Source organism: Protobothrops mucrosquamatus, unplaced genomic scaffold (genome assembly GCF_001527695.2).
Source record: "Protobothrops mucrosquamatus isolate PMUCROS unplaced genomic scaffold, P.Mucros_1.0 scaffold111, whole genome shotgun sequence".
Classification (NCBI taxonomy): Eukaryota; Metazoa; Chordata; class Lepidosauria; order Squamata; family Viperidae; genus Protobothrops; species Protobothrops mucrosquamatus.
The window spans coordinates 50,805-68,725 of record NW_015386483.1 but is presented as its reverse complement, the minus strand read 5'-3'; the positions used below and the strand labels follow the sequence as shown (position 1 = coordinate 68,725).

Below are 17,921 nucleotides of genomic sequence, written 5' to 3'. Positions count from 1 at the left end.
ACTTTCAAAGTACAAGATTCACTCCTACAAATTTTTGTGTTACAAATGGAATGGGCAGGCTCCATTACATTTGTAACTCGAGGACTACTTGTACTAACAGTCAATTCTCATATTCTCATATAAAAAAGCAAGCCCAAGTTTATAATCAGGCCACCAACCAAGACTCCTTATTGAGTTCTCCTGTTTGAGATGCACCTTTCACACCTAATTAATTAGGAATACCTATAAAAACAACATATGCCAAAACAGGATTGTAAAAAGATTCCCAGAATCAATATTAAAACTTCAAACTTTTTCTTTACATAAGCAGTATTTTCTAGACGTATTTTTTTTATTACTCTATTTTGGTAAATTATTGTTGACCCTCAATAGCGTTTTCCTTTCCATTCCAAATCAGCAATTTGCTATGACATCTGCACTCCCAAAAGGAAAAATGCATGTTCTTATTTTTGGCAGCCAACCTTCCACAAACTGTTAGCAAAGGAGATTTTGTAATCTTCTTCCCTCCAATGTTGGTGCTAGTGAAACAAAGGGATTTTATTCTGACATGAAAGGTTTTCTACATATTGTACTACAGTTCCTCCAAAGTTTCCTTTATCAACTATTTGTCTAAGCTTTATTAATAAATTCATCTGCTTCAATTAATTCAACTGTTTTCAGTCCATCATCGTCTTTTTTTTCTTTTTTCATCTATAAAATGATAGAATATCTTCCTAGAGGTTTAAATTATTTTGTGCTTGTTACCGTACTTTCCCTCAAACATGTGTTACTATATGCATCAAAATCACAAAGAGAATAAATTAAAAAGGTCAGCAAAGAGAATTTAAATATAGGTTTGGGAAGGGAAGCATACAAAAATCTCTTATTTTGAATATGTCAAAACTTAATTTGTCCTGTGCTGCAAGTCCATCATTATTGTCCAAATTATTCTAGTTGGAACAACAGCAAAGGATAGTAGAGTTCTGAGAAATCTGTAGCTTAGCTCACAATTGATCTCCTTTTTGACCAAGGTCCTGCTGGTTTCAATAAAGAGATTATGTGGAAGATTTCACAGCCTGCTCATATGATGGGGGTGGGGTGTTGCAGTAAGAAGGTGGAGGGGGATAAATTTGGTTCATTTGTGGAGACTTTGGTTGGACATGGTAACTCATGGCCATAGGATTCATCATAATTCCTTCTGAATCTGCATAATAGGCCATTCCTGGTTGCTGGGCTCCTGAAAAAGAGACACAATAGAAAATATCAGAAATTGATTAATGTGACCATGTCTAAACAAATAACTCTGGATGATTTTCAAGCTATTCACAAGGCTTTTTATATTGTATAGTTTAGAGAATGTTAAATGTAAAAAATACCCCATCAAGAAGATCAGATTTCGCAATCTGAAAGAAGAGGATCTTTTTTCTTGATAACTTGGAAATGATACAATATTTCTACTAATTTGATATTCAAATTGCTGCACTTGCCATATTATATATACAAGCTTTGTTTCTATTTATTCCTCTATTACCATTTTTTTGAATCAGCCATCCAACTTAGTATTTAATGAATTATCATACATATGCTGTGACAAAGACTATGTAATAGGATGCGAGACAGAACCAAGTTCAGTTCACAGAATGTCTAAAGTAAATAAAACAGAAACTAGAATATTGTGCAGAAAGGCTGCCTTCATTTTGAAATTAAAGTGGATTTCTAGGAAACTCTTCAGAATTCATTGGACAATTATCTGGCACTTACATGGTAATATGGTTCTATCCAGAAAACATTGCTGCAATGATACCCCTCAGAAAAAGTGAGTGTTGACCGATGAAGTTTTTATTGTACAGTTTTATTTTTATTTGCTATGGTCTCAAATTTTATTGGGACAATATACTTCTCTAATAATTTCATACTCTTTGTCCTATATATTTAAATTCTAATAAAGAAGGGAGTAATGTTACAAAAGATACCTTTTGACTGGTAGGGCTCAGAGTCTCCTCTCTGAAAGTACACACCATCCTATATGATGTGATATGATGACTCCCTTCAAATCATTGATGGTATCAATTCACCCCTCTCCCCTCATGATTTACATATATTCACTTAATTCTGAATTATAATCCACAAATCTAAAATCTGTCAGTAGATAACATAACTGGGACCTGGTATTTCTGGTGGCTTATTCTTCAACAGTAGAAAGATATATCTTCTATCAGAATAATGCATGGACAAAATAACGGTCTATGTTTGAATTTGAAGCATATAGTATATACTACACTGTATATGCTTAAAGATCTCTTCTTGTTCAAGGTATGGCCTCTTCAATTATATTTAGTTTAGTACATGTTTACTATTAAGCTATATTTAAATTTATTTTCCCTTTTCTTCTATTCAAATTATTTTTACCCTGATTAAAAGAAAATTTATGTACAGGTAGTCCTCGATTTATGAGTGTAATGGAGCCTGCCATTCCACTCGTAATTCAAAAACTCGTAGAGTGAATCTCATATCTCGAACAAGATCACTCCCTTGCTCATTAAAACGCACGCAGCTGGAAAAGATGACTAAAATACAGATAGAATTTAAGCCAGAACTGTTTTTGTTAGGAATATTAGGATTTAATTATGGAAAAGAGAACGAATATTTAATATTACATGTATTGACAGCTGCGAGAATAGCATTTGCCCAATTCTGGAAAAATGAAAATCTACCACCTGACCAGATTATAATCACAAAAATCTTAAAATGTGCAGAAATAGATAGGCTAACTCTAGAGATTAAAGAGAAAGAAGACTCAGTTTATTTTAAAACATGGGAAATGTTTTATCAATGGTTAGCAATATGATCTAGCGAGAAAGTATTGTGAAATTTAATAGGATGAATGATATTTACTGATTAACTATTACTTTCATGATTATTGTTATTCTTAGTGACTATAACTGTTTAGCATTATATTAATTATTGTTACTTAATATTTGTATCCAGACGACAGTCTGCTTGCTAAAGCATAGAATTATTGTTGGGGGTAACCCCACTACTGTACCTACCCTCACTCTAACCCCATTCCTGAACTCTACCCAATACCTATCCCTTCCCTATCCTTATAAAACCTAATAAAATATCTAAAAAAAACAAACGCATGAAGCTGATTAAGCAAACATGAAATATCTTGGGGTAGGGAAGGCCATGGAGGGCCTAGAGATGGAACCCACTAAGATGCTGCATGCTTCCCCCTCTCTCCCTGCCGCGCTGGACTCACCTGGAAAAGATCTGTCTCCTCTCTGCCACGGTTCCTGGTGCCGCCTGGATCTGAGGCCAGGGGATGCTTCTGCGCCCCCCCCCGCGGCCCAATCTGGGCTCTGGAGGTCTTTTCCAGGCCGTTGCCACCTGGATTTGAGGCCGGGGAACGCTTCCATACACACCCCATGGCCCAATCCAGGCTCCGGAGGCCTTTTCCAGGCTGTTGCCACCTGGATTTGAGGCCGGGGATTGCTTCTGTGCCCTCCCTGCGGCCTGGAAAAGGCCTCTGGAGCCCGGAGAAGTGTTCCCTAGCCTTAGATCCAGATGGCAGCAGCCTGGAAAAGGCCTCCGGAGTCTAGATCCAGCCTCCAGAGGCATGTGGAAGTGCCCTCCAGCTTTAGTTCCATTCTCTGTTGCAGAGGCCTAAAGTACCATGAGATCTCGCGAGGTCAGTAGAGAGAAATCTCGCCCAACTGATCTCACGTGATCTTGCATTACTTTTGGCCTCCGTTCTCTGCAAATGCACCAAAGGCCTGGAGCAACCAAGAAAATGAAGGATATCAATCTTCGTAGGGTGAGTATTGAAGGACTGGTGCCTAGGGAGACCCAGGGCAGGGGTGGGGAGGAAGGAAATAACCAGGGTGAATGTTGCAGAACCACTGTGGTCGCTCGTAAGGGCGAACGACTGCCATGGTACTGCAATATTTGTAACTTCGGGACTTGCTCGTAAGCACTAAAGGGCGCTCATCACATAACTTTGAACAAGCATTAAGTGAGCGCTCGTAACTCGAGGATTACCTGTATTCAACAATATACAATGAAGCATTTTAATATGTGAATAACTACAAGGAGAAAAATAGATAATTTCCTTTGTGTCATTTTAATCCTATGTGTGAGTTTGTGTGAAATATAATAGAACAAGAATGTATTTACATTTTGAGGGGGCTGGCTTGATAACCATTTGATGTGTTTAGGTTTCTTAGACATGTTAGTGTTATTTCTTTGATTACAAAAATAATAATAATTTTATTCCATGGGAAAAGTAATTTAAAACAGTTGTGCTTTTATCTTCTTTTCATTAAACAGCCATCCCAATCTGGTACACTATGAAATTTCAATTTAAAAGTCTCAGAACAATTTAGCTTCTTCGTTTTTTATTATTTTGCCTATTTTGTGGCCCCAGCAGTTCTTGCTTGCAGGCAAATGCTTTTTCTTGCATATATTCCAATGCGGTATTGTTGCTACTTTGTCATGCTGTTGTTTTTGTGATCTTGCAATAGCTAATTACATGGCCCACTGTTTCTTCAATTTTATTACATTCTGGTGATATATTAGAAAAAAAATCTTAATAGCAAATTTTAAATAGCAAATCTGTTTGCTTTGGATGGACTCTCCTTTGTTGGAGATATGTAAGTTGAACAACTATGGCTTTAACTTGCATTGAGATAGCCAGATGGCCTTCAACCTGTTTTTTAACTTATTACTTGTATGATCCTTTGTAGTCACACCATTCATTCATGGCACAAACTTTGCCTTGAAATTATACTTCTTCAATCTGCCTCTTTTAAGATGTCTGGCAGATTGCATAAGGTAATGCATTATATTACCTTATGATCAAATCAGTGACGACATGACAGTAATTATTGAGATAAATAATTACTATATTACTGAGCAACAGAGGTAAACCTGATAGGACAATTGTAATCTCTAACCTGCTGTACTGGAGTTAGGCGGTCGAGTGAATGATACATTGTAAGTTGTTTCATCAACCAGTGGTGGAGGATACATCCGTCTTCGGATAAAGAAACCAGCCCCACAGCAAAATAAAACTCCCATCATCAGAAGGAACCTGAGCAAAACAAAGAGAGAGAGAGAGAAACAGGTTAAAAAAATTGGATTACTTACAAAATTTAATGTATAGTTAATTATTGATCCCAGTACAAGTAATTAATCCAATGGTCAATAAATCTAAATGGCTCAGAGGAAATGGAAAGATTTTTTTTGATTATGCTTCAAGTACTGTTCAGGTAGAGTATATAAATTTCAACTTGCTTAGCATTAGTTTTTTGGTCCCTAGAGCTTCCCCCAGTTGGGCAAATATTTGAGCATGTTGGACATGAAAATACATTAAGAGTTTTTTCCACAACCTTTCCAAATCTCAAAAACAACCTGGGACAATGAAACTAATAGTTGTTGCATGTTCACATAATAGCCATCTAGTCTAAACTTTAAGGATTGCTCAATCCCAGGTTGGTCAGAGGGGGAGAAAGATCTTCTGATCTTTAGGGAGTTAGAGACTGCATCCAAAAGGAAGAAGGGATGACCAGAGAGAGGCTTCATGGTGTGAAAGAGATGCTTACCTTGATGCTATTCACTCATTCTAAGCTTGTACATGTCCAAAGAGAACTATGACTCTTGTTCCAGATTTAATCTTCTATTCTTGTTATACCCATATACTTTATTGGATTCTATGGCCCATTGAACTGAATGAAGCTTGCTTACATGAAGGCAGGTATCAGATTGTATTAATTACTTGAATCTATCTATCATAGTTAGTAATACAGGAATTCTTCTTTAACTGATTTAGAAAGCATCAGATGTGAAGTGCTGCCTTAGGCTCTTAAATTCATTTTCATAGCAAATTAACTGCAAAAGAAGCTTCATGGATATCATATTAACCTTGCTAGCTGCTTAGCAACTTACCAAAAATACCATAGTCGCTGGATCGACAAACTTCTCACGCAGCATCTTGAACCACAACAATCTTCATAGGATCGACATCTGTATAATGGGGATAAAAATGTAAAAACTAAAAATTTTAAGATTTCTTAGATTTAAGAAATTTAAGATTTAAGAAAGTAGAATTTCAGAATGCTACAGTTCTGTTTCCTTGATTGCTAGACAACAAATTCTGGAAGGTCCACAGTTCTGCTTTAAAGAAATTTACTTTCAGTGCTAATCTGGACTTGTCAAGAAGTCAGAGCTATTCATCATCAACTACTACAGATTCAAAGACAAAAAATTATTTAGCTGTTGATACAACTGATTTTTTCTTCATTCATATTCATGGGGTTATACTTTGGGTATACTAGGAAAGAAGAAAACAAAACTATCTGCAATTTCACATGGATATAAATAATATATTTTCAAAACTGGATATTTATATTGATGAAGCCAAGCCACAAAACATGGATTAAGAAATCATTTGTATCTAGGCATATCTATGAAAAAAAGCAAAACTGAAAGTTTTCCTAGAAAAATGTGAAAAAACCCAAAATAAATTAAAATAATTCATTATTTCATTACTTAATTAACAGCATTATGCTTGGGCACTCAGTCATCCAGATATTTATACTGGATTTGGCATTTTTGTTCACCTATCAAGTCCTTACCAAAACCCAAGATAGACAGATGTTACTGTTTAATAACATAAGAAATAACATTGCAGTTCCAACTAAAGCTGCCTTTTGCAATTATTACTATTATGATTAGTCACACATTTTTTTCTGTTCTCAAATTATTCCTCTATTTAGTATAAATCGAGAGGAAAAACACATATTACCAAATTGCATACATAAGTTGTTAGATGCTGGCTTAGCACTAAAGAATTTCACTGTAAATATATTCCCAGGTAGAATCTCTTCTTTTGGCCTTATGCCATCAGTGGAGAGATCTCAAAATCACCTTCCACTGGGCTTGTAATGGGAATGTTTTTCTGTTCATGATATGGACAGTGAAGTCTCAGGGTGGATAGAAAGAAGCACTGCAGTCCAAAAGTATTTAATTACAATAAAAACTCTTCAACAAGAAATATAGATTTATTATGAAGCAACTATATTAAGAGCTATAAGCCGTTTAATGTTTAGGTAGATATTGTTTTCCTGAGATATTTATATTTTTATCACCACTGCTCTGATTTTCCCAACTTGCAACTGAGAGGCTGCAACTTGCTACATAAGACCTGTGTGGGAGGAAAAGATCTTCTTTATCTTTACTCCTTGTAGGAAGCCCCCTCTCTCCCCAGAATAAAATATTCTTTATTCTTAAGATTAAAAAAAAAGGCAGAATAGAATATTTCCCCTGAAGGAGAAGAGGAAAAGCAGAAAGCAGCCCCAAACTTCCTGCTATAGAAAAACAGACTCAAGCAGAAACCTGAAGAGGCTAGTCTTTAGGAATGGAGATTTTGTAATCCATTCAGAAAGACTGGGCCACTATTTATAAACAAAGAGCAGCCAGAAACTCCAAATAAGCAATACAAAAGGCAATGAGCCCAAAGTGACAAAATTAGCTCAAATAAAACACCAGGGTCTGCATTTCCCCTCTTCCCTGTAGAGCCAGCCATGAGCAATACATGACCCCACAGGAATCTGGCAACAGACATTAAAATATTAAAGCACACATTCTTAGACAGGAACAGGCATCTCAATCGCAAAGCCCCAAAGAAGGTATAAAAACCTACCTACATCTTAACTCCATTTAGTCAACTACCCCAGAAAAATGCTGCTGTCATTCTGGCTATCAAATAAACAAAGACTTTCTTTCCTGCAGCCTGCCTCCATTTTATTTCCAGTCCATTAGGGCTGCATGTGCCGACTCTCGCATTCCGGTTTTGGCTTGGGCCCCACCGGGGCTTCACAAGAGGAAGCTTCCTCTGGTCTCATCACTCCATCTGTTCCTCTATCAACTGCTGACATCTCGAAACCGCCAGCCTCCAGGTAGGCTGTTACATTGGAGAGCTGTTTTAATGTCAACTCTCCAGTTGGCATTTCCAGAAAAAGAAACTCCTGGGACATGATTTTACCAAGAGTATAATACTTTCCTGAAAATGTACATTGGCACAGAAGAAGTGAAAACAGTTCTAGTTTTCTCACTAGAAAGCTTACTTAATTAAACAAATGAGGCTCTGCTGCCCTCTAGTGCTCATCTAGTGCTCAAAGAAGATGTGTGGATAGCAGTCAGTGTTGAATTCAGTGAAAAGAAATTCATACACATATTGGCATAAAGTAAAAAATAAAATAAGAGAAAAATAAGAGGAAGGAGAGATGTTGGATATGTTTGTCACCATGAATTATTTGTAAAGATAATAAAGGGAGGATATAAACAACAAAACAAAGACAATTAGTTTTTCAATATTAAGGTCACCTTTAAACAAGACCAAAAAGATGATTCCTGTTTTTGCCATTCCTAGCTAGAATATATTCATTTGCTTATTTAGTTGTTACAAATATTATATCCTGTCCCATTCAGAAGCTCTGTGAGACATACACATTATGAAATTATAATCTTCAATAATCCACTATCATAAAACTTTACCATAAACACATAATGAATTATTGTCTTCCATAAGATTTAGTTCTTTTCCTCCTTGTTATTTAGCCTCTGTGAAGCAGCAAACTTTTTCCATGGCACCCGTCTCTAAAGAACATTCTTCTACGTTAGTTGCTTGTAGGAGTACATAGAACTGAAAGCACTACTTGGCTAGGCTATTGTTTTCATCTTTGCTTAAACTTTAGTTTAATTTTTGTTTAATTTAAAGATTGTTAACAAAAATTAAACTAAGGTTTAAGTAAAGATGAAAAGAATAGCCTAGCCAAGTAGTGCTTTCAGTTCTATGCACTAGAGTAATCTGTACAGGCAGAGTGGTAGGGCTACAAAAGAGGGAGACATCAATGAATAGGAAAGATGGTATTCTAGATATAATAATAATAATAATAATAATAATAATAATAATAATAATAATAATTATTATTATTATTATTATTATTATTACTATTATTATTATTATTATTAAATTTTGTCTTCAGCTGTTCTTTGTCTCTTTGTCTTCTTTAACAATCAACAGAGAAATAAATCCTAAAGCAAGTGGGAGATCAAACAGGTTCTTGATATGCCTAGCTGACAACTTTGTCATCCCTAAAGTGGGGGAGAGAACTAAAGGGTCAGCTATACTTAAATCTTACTAATAGAGAAGAAACGGCTAAGGAAGTGAAAGTTGTAGGAACTTTGCGGGAGAGTGACCATATCATACTAGAACTCACCATAGTAGTAGTAGTAGTAGTAGTAATAGTAGTAGTAGTAGTAGTAGTAGTAGTAGTAATAACAACAAAAACAACAAAAACAAAACAATAATAATAATAATAATAAAAGTTGGAAGGGACTTTGGAGGCCATCTAGTCCAACCCTCTGCTCAGGCAGGAAACCCTATACCAGTGGTTCTCAACCTTCCTAATGCCGCAACCCTTTAAGACAGTTCCTCATGTTGTGGTGACCCCCAACCATAAAATTATTTTCGTTGCTACTTCATAACTGTAATTTCGCTACTGTTATGAATCGTAATGTAAATATCTGATATGCAGGGTGTATTTTCATTGTTACGAATTAAACATAATTAAAGCAGAGTGATTAATCACAAAAACAATATAGCAATGCTCGCTGGAGAAGCTTACTCTTCCTTGCTCAAAAATGTTGGGAGGTAGGGAAGGGGAAGAGGGAGAGAGAGATTGAAGGGGAAAGGAAGGAAATGGAGAAGGAAGGAGATTGAAGGGGAAAGGAAGGAAGGAAGGAGAAAGAGATTGAAGGGGAAGGGATGGAAATGGAAGGAAGGAAGGAAGGAAGATTGAAGGGGAAAGGAAGGAAGGAAGGAAGGAAGGAAGGAAGGAAGGAAGGAAGGAAGGAAGGAAGGAAGGAAGGGAGATTGAAGGTGAAGGGAAGGAGATGGATGGAAGGAAGGAAGGAAGGAAGGAAGGATTGATCTTTGGAGACATGTTTTTCCAGATGGTGATGAACTGCAACTCCCAGCATTCCCCACTCTTGCCCTCTCCCAGCTGCCCCCCCGGGACCTGCCCGCCCCTCCAGCCTCAGAGTCTCAACATCTTTTTTACATTGTGATGACCAAAACTGGATGCTGTATTCCACATGTGGCCTTACCAAGGCACTCTAAAGTGGTATTAACACTTCACGTGATCTTGATTCTGTCCCTCTATTAACGCAGCCTAGCACTCTGTTGGCTTTTTTGGCAGCTGCAGCACACTGCTGGCTCATATTTAAGTGATTATCCACTAGGACTGCGAGATCCCTGTCACAATTACTACTATTGAGCAAGGTACCACCTATACTATACCTGTGCATTTGTTTTTTCTTGCCTAAATGTAGAACCTTACTTTTTTCACCATTGAATTTCATTTTGTTAGATAGCGCCCAAATGTTCAAGTCTGTCAAGATCCTTCTGTATCTTAAGCCTATCTTCATGAGTGTTGGCTATTCCTGCCAGCTTGGTGTCGTCTGCAAATTTGACGAGTTCCCCATCTATCCCCTCATCCAAATCATTGATGAAGATGTTGAAGAGCACTGGGCCCAGAACTGAGTCCTGGGGCACCCCACTACACACTTCCCTCCATGTAGATGCAGTTCCATTGAGAACTATATGCTGAGTATGGCTTGTCAGCCAGCTACGAAGCCATCTGGTGGTGATGCAGTCTAACCCACATTTTTCTATCTTATCGAGCAGTAGGTTGTGATCTACTTTATCAAATGCCTTACTGAAGTCCAAGTAAATTATATCCACAGCATTCCTCTGATCCACTAAGTTTGTCACCTGATCAAAGAATGCAATAAGATTTGCCTGACATGATCTGTTTTTGACAAACTTATGTTGGCTTTTGGTAATGACTTTGTTTGTCTCTATGTGTTCGCTGATTCGTTGCTTGATTATCTTTTCCAGAATCTTCCCAGGTATTGAGGTCAGGCTAATAGGTCTGTAGTTTTCTGGATCCATTTTGTTTTTGTTTTTGAAGACGGGAACTACATCAGTTCTTTTCCAGTCCTCTGGTAGTTCCCCAGGTGCTCCAGGATCTTTGAAAAATATAGTTCAGTGGTTCTGAGATCACATCTGCCAGTTCCTTCAGAATTTTGGGGTGTAGTCCATCTGGTCCTGGTGATTTGAACTCGTCTAAGGTGGACAGGTGCTCTCTTACCATTTTCTTGCCTGTCTTAACTTGTGTTTTTGTTTTTTACGGTACTGTTTTTGATAGTTTGGACTGTTTTTTCCCTTCGTGTAAAGACAGATGCAATGTATAGTATATATTATTAATTTCTAATAATTGGCTTTTGTTTATTATATAATTTTAGTTTCCTTTCCATTGATGTACCATTGATACATTTATCCATTGCAGTCATTACCACTAGGAAGAAGACTTGAAATTTTTATCCCACATCGGCACATTCATACAGACAAATGAACAGAAAGAAAAAAGGAGAATCACTTACATATAATGTGTAGGATACACCCCTTCAAAGTACCAGCATTGCTTTTTGGCTTCTGAATCCTGAAAAGAAAGAAAAAATATAGCATTGTTCATCAGATGCCAGCATGAATCATTGTAAACATAAAATATATTACAATTTCATTTATATTCTAGGCACATTTTTCCAATGTGACACCATCTAAATGTGAGCTAAGTATAATTTACATTTTGCATGTGGAATTGAATAAAAATAATTTTAAATAAATCCTAGGATAATAAAAATTACCGGTTTGAGAAAGAATTAAGTGTTCCCTTTGAACCATTGATTTTCTTCGACAACTTTCTTCAGGGCTCTTGCCTGAAGGAAGAAGGCAAGGAAACAAAGAATTGACAAGAATCTTTTGTCACTACATCTGCTTTGCCCCCAGGAATCCTAGACAAATTATAACCTTTTCTCTTATCACAAACTATAGGCATATGCAAACATTTGCAGTGAAATTCTCCACCTTTATTTGAAGGAAAGTTTCCTACTGTGCCAAGTTAGGTTCACCTGCTAGTACGTTGTTTCTGATCAAAACATTAATCTTGAAGTAAATCTGACTGAACCAACTACAGAATTTCTGAAAGTCAAATTTCATCAGACCTCCATCACCTACATAGTTGGCCAACTTAGTTGCAGGCATTAGGAAAAGAATTAGTCCAGTAGAAAGGAGTATGACTCTTCTCTTAATTGAGTACCTTTTTATTTTTTGGACATCATTTCTTCCAGTTTTACATAAAAAAACATTTCCAGGAATACTAGACAAGAACTCCCAGCCAGCAAGACCTTTGTAAATTGTTATCTAACATATCTGAAGGGCCTTAGACTGAGAAAGGGCTAGATTTAAAACAGATGGAATGCTTCCCTTATTCACTGCTGCTTTGAACAGATTCAGAACTTTTTCTATCCTGAATTACTCTACCCAGTATTTCTATGGCAACATCTCCAACTGTATGGAACTGGGATGTCATGTTCTTGTTCAAAATAAGACTTTTTTTTTAGTTTGCTCATTCTGTTGATGTTCTTCTTTTTTCCACACTATGTAAATATAAACAAGCTACATGTTGGACTGTAAAATAGAAGCTATCATTGCAAGTTTGAACAGATTTAATTCTCAACTGGATATTACACTGAACAGTTACTCTAGAACAGGGCTTTTCAACCTTTTCACAGACTGTACCACCTTTAGGACATGACAATATTCGAGTACCACCAGTGGCCTAGCAAAATGTCAAAAACTTAATGACCAAAAAAAAAAAAAAAACCACAGGAAAAAAGTGTACCCACTTACCACACTTTTAATGGGAAACTTGTGCCTGCCTCTCTGCCATTAACTCTCCACTCTTCCCCCCACAAAAGGCCACCAAAAGCCACATCCAATGGATGCCCCTCTGTCCCCCAAACAAAAAAAGATTTTCCTATCCCTCCTCAGCCTGATATGTAGGAACAAGGAAGCCCTCCCATTTGAAGCTTTCTAAACTTCCTTCATCCAGATTTGGAAAATAAACGGTGGCTGCCTTAATATTTACCCCAAACTAACCCGAATACCAGAAATGTGGTTTTATACAGCTGATCAGAGTGGAGCGGGAAGGGGGGAGGAAAAGGAGGAGATGAGGGAGAAGAAGAAAAAGAGAAGGAGAGGAGAAAAAAAGAGGAATAGGAGGAAGAAAAAAAGGAGATACAGGAGGGGAAGGGAGGGGGACAAAGAAGAAGAGGAGAAGAAAGAGGAAGAGGAGAAAAAAGGAAGAGGAGGAAGAAACAGAGGAGAAATACGGGAGGGAGGAGGAGGAGGAGGAGGAGGAGGAGGAGGAGGAGGAAAGTTTTTTAAAATTACTGATCTGAATACCTGGCATTTCAATTAACCCATCTTGGCTTTTTTTAGCAAGCTAATCAGGGTCAGTGTTAGTCAGTGGTTGGATGGGGAACCACTTGGAGATCTCCAAGCTGTAGGCTGGATCAGCAAGTAGAAAAAGGAAAGGAAAGGAAAGGAAAGGAAAGGAAAGGAAAGGAAAGGAAAGGAAAGGAAAGGAAAGGAAAGGAAAGGAAAGGAAAGGAAAGGAAAACTAGACACTATTGAAAGTGTCTGCATTTAACACTTACTTGATTGTGGGGTCATAAGAAGGTGACAGATCTATCCTGCATTTTTTCCCTGGATATGATTATGAATGTGCACAAGAAAATTCAGAGGATATTGAAGCACTAACATTGCCATTATTGAGTGGCTCTCAAGTAAAGTAGGATATTCCTTGGAAAGCATTGGTATATAGTTCTAAAAAGCAATGAAGTTTAAATACAATCAAATGTTAGAGATGACTATTGGTTCAGTTTTTATAATTAATGGAATAGGATGGAATGTACTACCATGTAATTTAGTGATAGAGTTAATTTGTGGGGCCTATCTCCTCAATAAATGTAAATGGAGAATAATTATTAACTATACTGAATATTAATTAAAGATAAATAAAGTGAAGTGTCATATTATTTTTTTATCTATTTTGGGTTTCACTGCAGCAGAACACTGAGTGACAAAATATGTCTCTTGGTCAGAATCACCTTTCAGGCTCTATATACAGCAATTACATATTCATCAATCACATTTAAAACAAAAAACTTTGAGACTGGGATGTTGAATTCTGCTTGACACTGCAATAATGGTTAAAAGTTTCTGGGAGGCTGCGCACTCCGATCCTGGGCTCCTGCCCAGCTCACTTGCTTGCGCTTCGCCAGAAAACATGCTGCTTGCTAATTTAGCAGAAGCGCCCGGATCAGCACTCGGTTACAGATGATCTGCACTTCTGGGAGGCTCCGTAAAAGCACAGATCAGCTGTAGCTGCTCTCCTGGGTTCCTGCCCAGCTCACTCACTCGCTAACTCAACCTTTGCCTGAAAACACGTGCTTGATAAACACGCCGCTCGCTTGCTCGCCCTTCCCCCAAAAACACGCTGCTCGTTCACTCACCCTTCCTCCGAAAACAGGCCGCTTGCTCTGTCTCTCCTCACTGCTTCAGTAAGAAAAGCCTCTTCTCTTCTCAGTCTGCCCCTTTTATACCTTATCTTCTCTTCGCCCTCCTCCTCCTTTTCTCTTCTGGGTGCACCGGAAGCTCCAATTGCCATGTCGCCACATGCACAGATCCTGGGGATTCTGCCAAGCTCTACAGCTCCAGCTGATCTTCTCCAGGTCTGTGCAGCTCCACTTTAACTGGTTCCCTCCCCGACTACAATTAGCTAGGGCTCGCGTACCACCAGCCAGGTGTTAAAGTACCACTGGTGATACGCGTACCACTGGTTGAAAAGCCCTGCTCTAGAACAGGGGTCGGCAACCTTAAACACTCAAAGAGCCACTTGGACCCGTTTCCCACAGAAAAGAAAACACTGGGAGCCACAAAATCCTTTTGACATCTAAAATGAAGATAACACTACATATATCATTTTTACCTTTATACTATGTATAAAAAACTATAGTGTTGCATTTATGAAATCAATGAACTGCTATAAAGAAATCAATTTTTTATTTCTGCATAATTATCCCCATACCTCATCTCTTAATTAAAAAAAAAATCAAAATATTTCATTAAACGTTCCCCCCCCCTCTCTCTCTCTCCTTTTTTTCTGGGATAACTCGGGAGGGTACCTCTCTCGACATCCAAATTCCTTGTGGGGAGAAGAAGCAGAACCCAAAGCTCTTTTCACGCGCTCTCTTCCTGGTTGAGTCAGGGGTTCCATCCCAGGACACGGCTGGGCTCTGTGGACCCCCTCGGCAGGGTGGGGGGTCAACCCTCCAGCTCTAACCAGTGAGCGGCAAAGCCAGCCCCCTTGGAAGACCCCCAAAGCTGCTCAGCTGGGCTGCCCCGTGCGGCTCTCCAGCCATGTGCGCCTCAGACGGGGCCAGCATGGGTAAGGGACTTCCTGGCTAAGCTTCTCCCAGGGTGCAGGGCACCCAGGTGCAGGGCCAATCAGGAGCCCCACAAGGGGGCAAGTCCACATGAGAGAGAGAGAGTCTCTCTCTCTCTCTCTCTCTCTCTCTCTCTCTCTCTCTCTCTCTCTCTCTCTCTCTCTCTCTCTCTCTCTCTTCCCTTTACGTTCACAGAGAGAGACAGAGACGTTTACCGTCTCCTCCTGACCCTCGGTGTCCTCGGCTGAGCACGAGATCTTCCTACAACTCTCTTAATGTTCAAAACAGGTGACTTAGTGTCCGGCTATCTACAGTATAGGTAACAGCTCTACACTTTTGACAAGGGACAAATAAGATTAAATTCAGAGAACAGTATGAGCATTTTTAATTATAATTATTATGATTTTATTCACTTATAGCATAAAATACAAAAGAACAAAAGCAAATAATAGGGAACAAAGGTAGAGGAAAGGGAAAAAGAGAAGTGTAGAAAGAGGGGGAAGGTGTTGACTTCCAACTCTCTCTGTTGCAGTAAAATAAGGCATTAACATTGAACCTCAACTTTTTACATTTCTATAATAGTATGAACTAGCCATCTCTATATCAACAAATCAATCTAATCAGTAAAACCATAGTATCATTTTTTTCCACCTCAAGCACAAAGTTCAGAAGCAGTCTCCAAGTAGAAACAAAAGTACTTATATTCTTTTCTTTTATCAAAACAGTCAATTTAGCCATCTCTGCTAATTCCATCAACTTTAGTAGCCATTTGTCCATAGTGGGAATCGAAACCCTAACCCTTCCATTTTTGTCTTGCTGCCATCATACGTTTATAAAATCAGAGTTCCAATTTTTTTTCCAAGTCTTTTTCCATTAGACCCAGAAGGAAAGTTTCTGGTTTAATCTTTATATTCACTTTAAGAATTTTCTGCATTAAAATATGAATCCTACTCCAATATTTCTTTGCTTTATCACATGTCCACCATAAATGATAAAAAGTCCCTTCTTTACATTTACATTTCCAACATTTATTTGAGATTCCTCTATACATTCTAGATAATGTATCTGGTTTTAAATACCAATGATACATTATCTTATTAAAGTTTTCTTTTAAATTGTACTTTAATGTGAATTTTAAGCCTTTCATCCTTATATTCTCCCATTGGTCTAGCACAGTGGTGGCGAACCTATGGCACGCGTGCCACAGGCGGCACGCAGAGCCGTCCCTGTGGGCACGCACGCCATCACCCTGGAGGGAGGCGGGGCCAGATTGCTCCCTTCCGCCTCTCCATGTGCGCCTGCGCTCTCGGCTCTCTTTCTCTCTGCATTGAGAGCACGGGCTGGATGGTGAAAAAAGCCTCTGTCGCCCGGATCATCCATGGGGGAGCGTGAAATCCCCCACCCGCCGTGCAGATCGCCCTGCCGCCATTTCCCCCACCCACCGTGCAGATTGCATTGCCGCCGTTCTCCCCGTCGCATTTTCCAGGCCTCTGTCGCCCGCATCGAGCCACTGAAGCGCCATAAAATCGCTCCAAGGCCATGGATGCGAGTTCCAGAGACTTCAAAAACACTTCTGCTGCCTAGATCGGCCGTGGGGGGGAGGGAGCAAAATCGCTCTGCAGCCCTAGATCTGGGCGGCAGAAGCAGCAGAGAGAAAGAAAGACTGAGCCAGCAGGGAAACAAAAGTGTCGGGAAAGGAAAGCATTGCAGAGTAAGCAAACTTACAAAAAGGGGATCTCTCTCTCTCACACACACACACACCACCCCCTTATTAATCATTTCTTCCCCCACCCCCTTTAATATCATGTTTGGAGTTTGGGAAGGCGCACGTCCTACGCTCGTCTTCCCAAACTCCAAACCTGCGGGTCCTACTTTCCTAGCTTGCCTTCCCAAACTCCAAACTCACTCGCGCGCGTCCTATTTTCCTCGTCGTACTCCAGTTTGGAGTTTGGGAAGGTGAGCAGAGCCTTAACATAAAAGGCTGGTTCTGCTTTCAAAAAAAGAGAAAGGAGGGAAGATTATTGGGCTTCTTGCATCATTCCCACTTGAAGCCATCCTTTGCAACAAGGAAAATTCCCCCACACACACACACATAGGAATTCACTGAATGACTAAGGGGGGAAAACGTAACGTTGCTATTAAATCCCAACATGACTCCCAAGGAAGATGCACAATGGAGAGGGGGCGGCAGGGGTCTGCTGTTGTGCGGAGTAGGATTAGAGAGGGAGGGAGCCAGCCTCCCTCTTCCTCCTCCCAAACTCATTCACAATAAGCACACCCACCAGCTGCGGAATGAACCTTGGTCTTCCTCTGCAGAGACATATTTAGCACCTTGTCGAAGCCGTGGGGGTTTGTCTTGCTGCAACTCTGCTCTCTGCTCAGTGCCTGCTAAGGGCTGGTTTCCACAATTGTTTTTTTGCATTTTGGGAATATAATCACTATTCCCACAGAGTAACTCTCAAGAGGAGGACAGATCTATGGCTGCTGTGGAGAAGTGGTGGGATATAAGACACCAAAAGCAAGTA

At 39.1% G+C, this 17,921-nt stretch overlaps 1 protein-coding gene across 2 annotated transcripts in view; it reads right to left on the bottom strand.

Annotated features, from left to right (window-relative positions):
* Positions 1–809: 809 nt before the first annotated feature.
* Positions 810–17,921, bottom strand: part of VOPP1 (VOPP1 WW domain binding protein) — a 56,012-nt gene continuing 38,900 nt past the window's right edge. Inside the window, exons 3-6 of one of the 2 annotated variants that reach the window (XM_015812796.1) lie at positions 11,488–11,546; positions 5,926–6,003; positions 4,935–5,071; positions 810–1,216 (exon numbers count right to left, since the gene is read on the bottom strand). In XM_015812796.1, the coding sequence (XP_015668282.1) occupies positions 1,035–1,216; positions 4,935–5,071; positions 5,926–6,003; positions 11,488–11,546 (456 nt within the window). In that variant the 3' untranslated portion in view covers positions 810–1,034. Of the gene's footprint in view, positions 1,217–4,934; positions 5,072–5,925; positions 6,004–7,681; positions 7,699–11,487; positions 11,547–17,921 lie in introns of those variants that run through there. The other variant, XM_029283499.1, reaches the window with a different exon arrangement.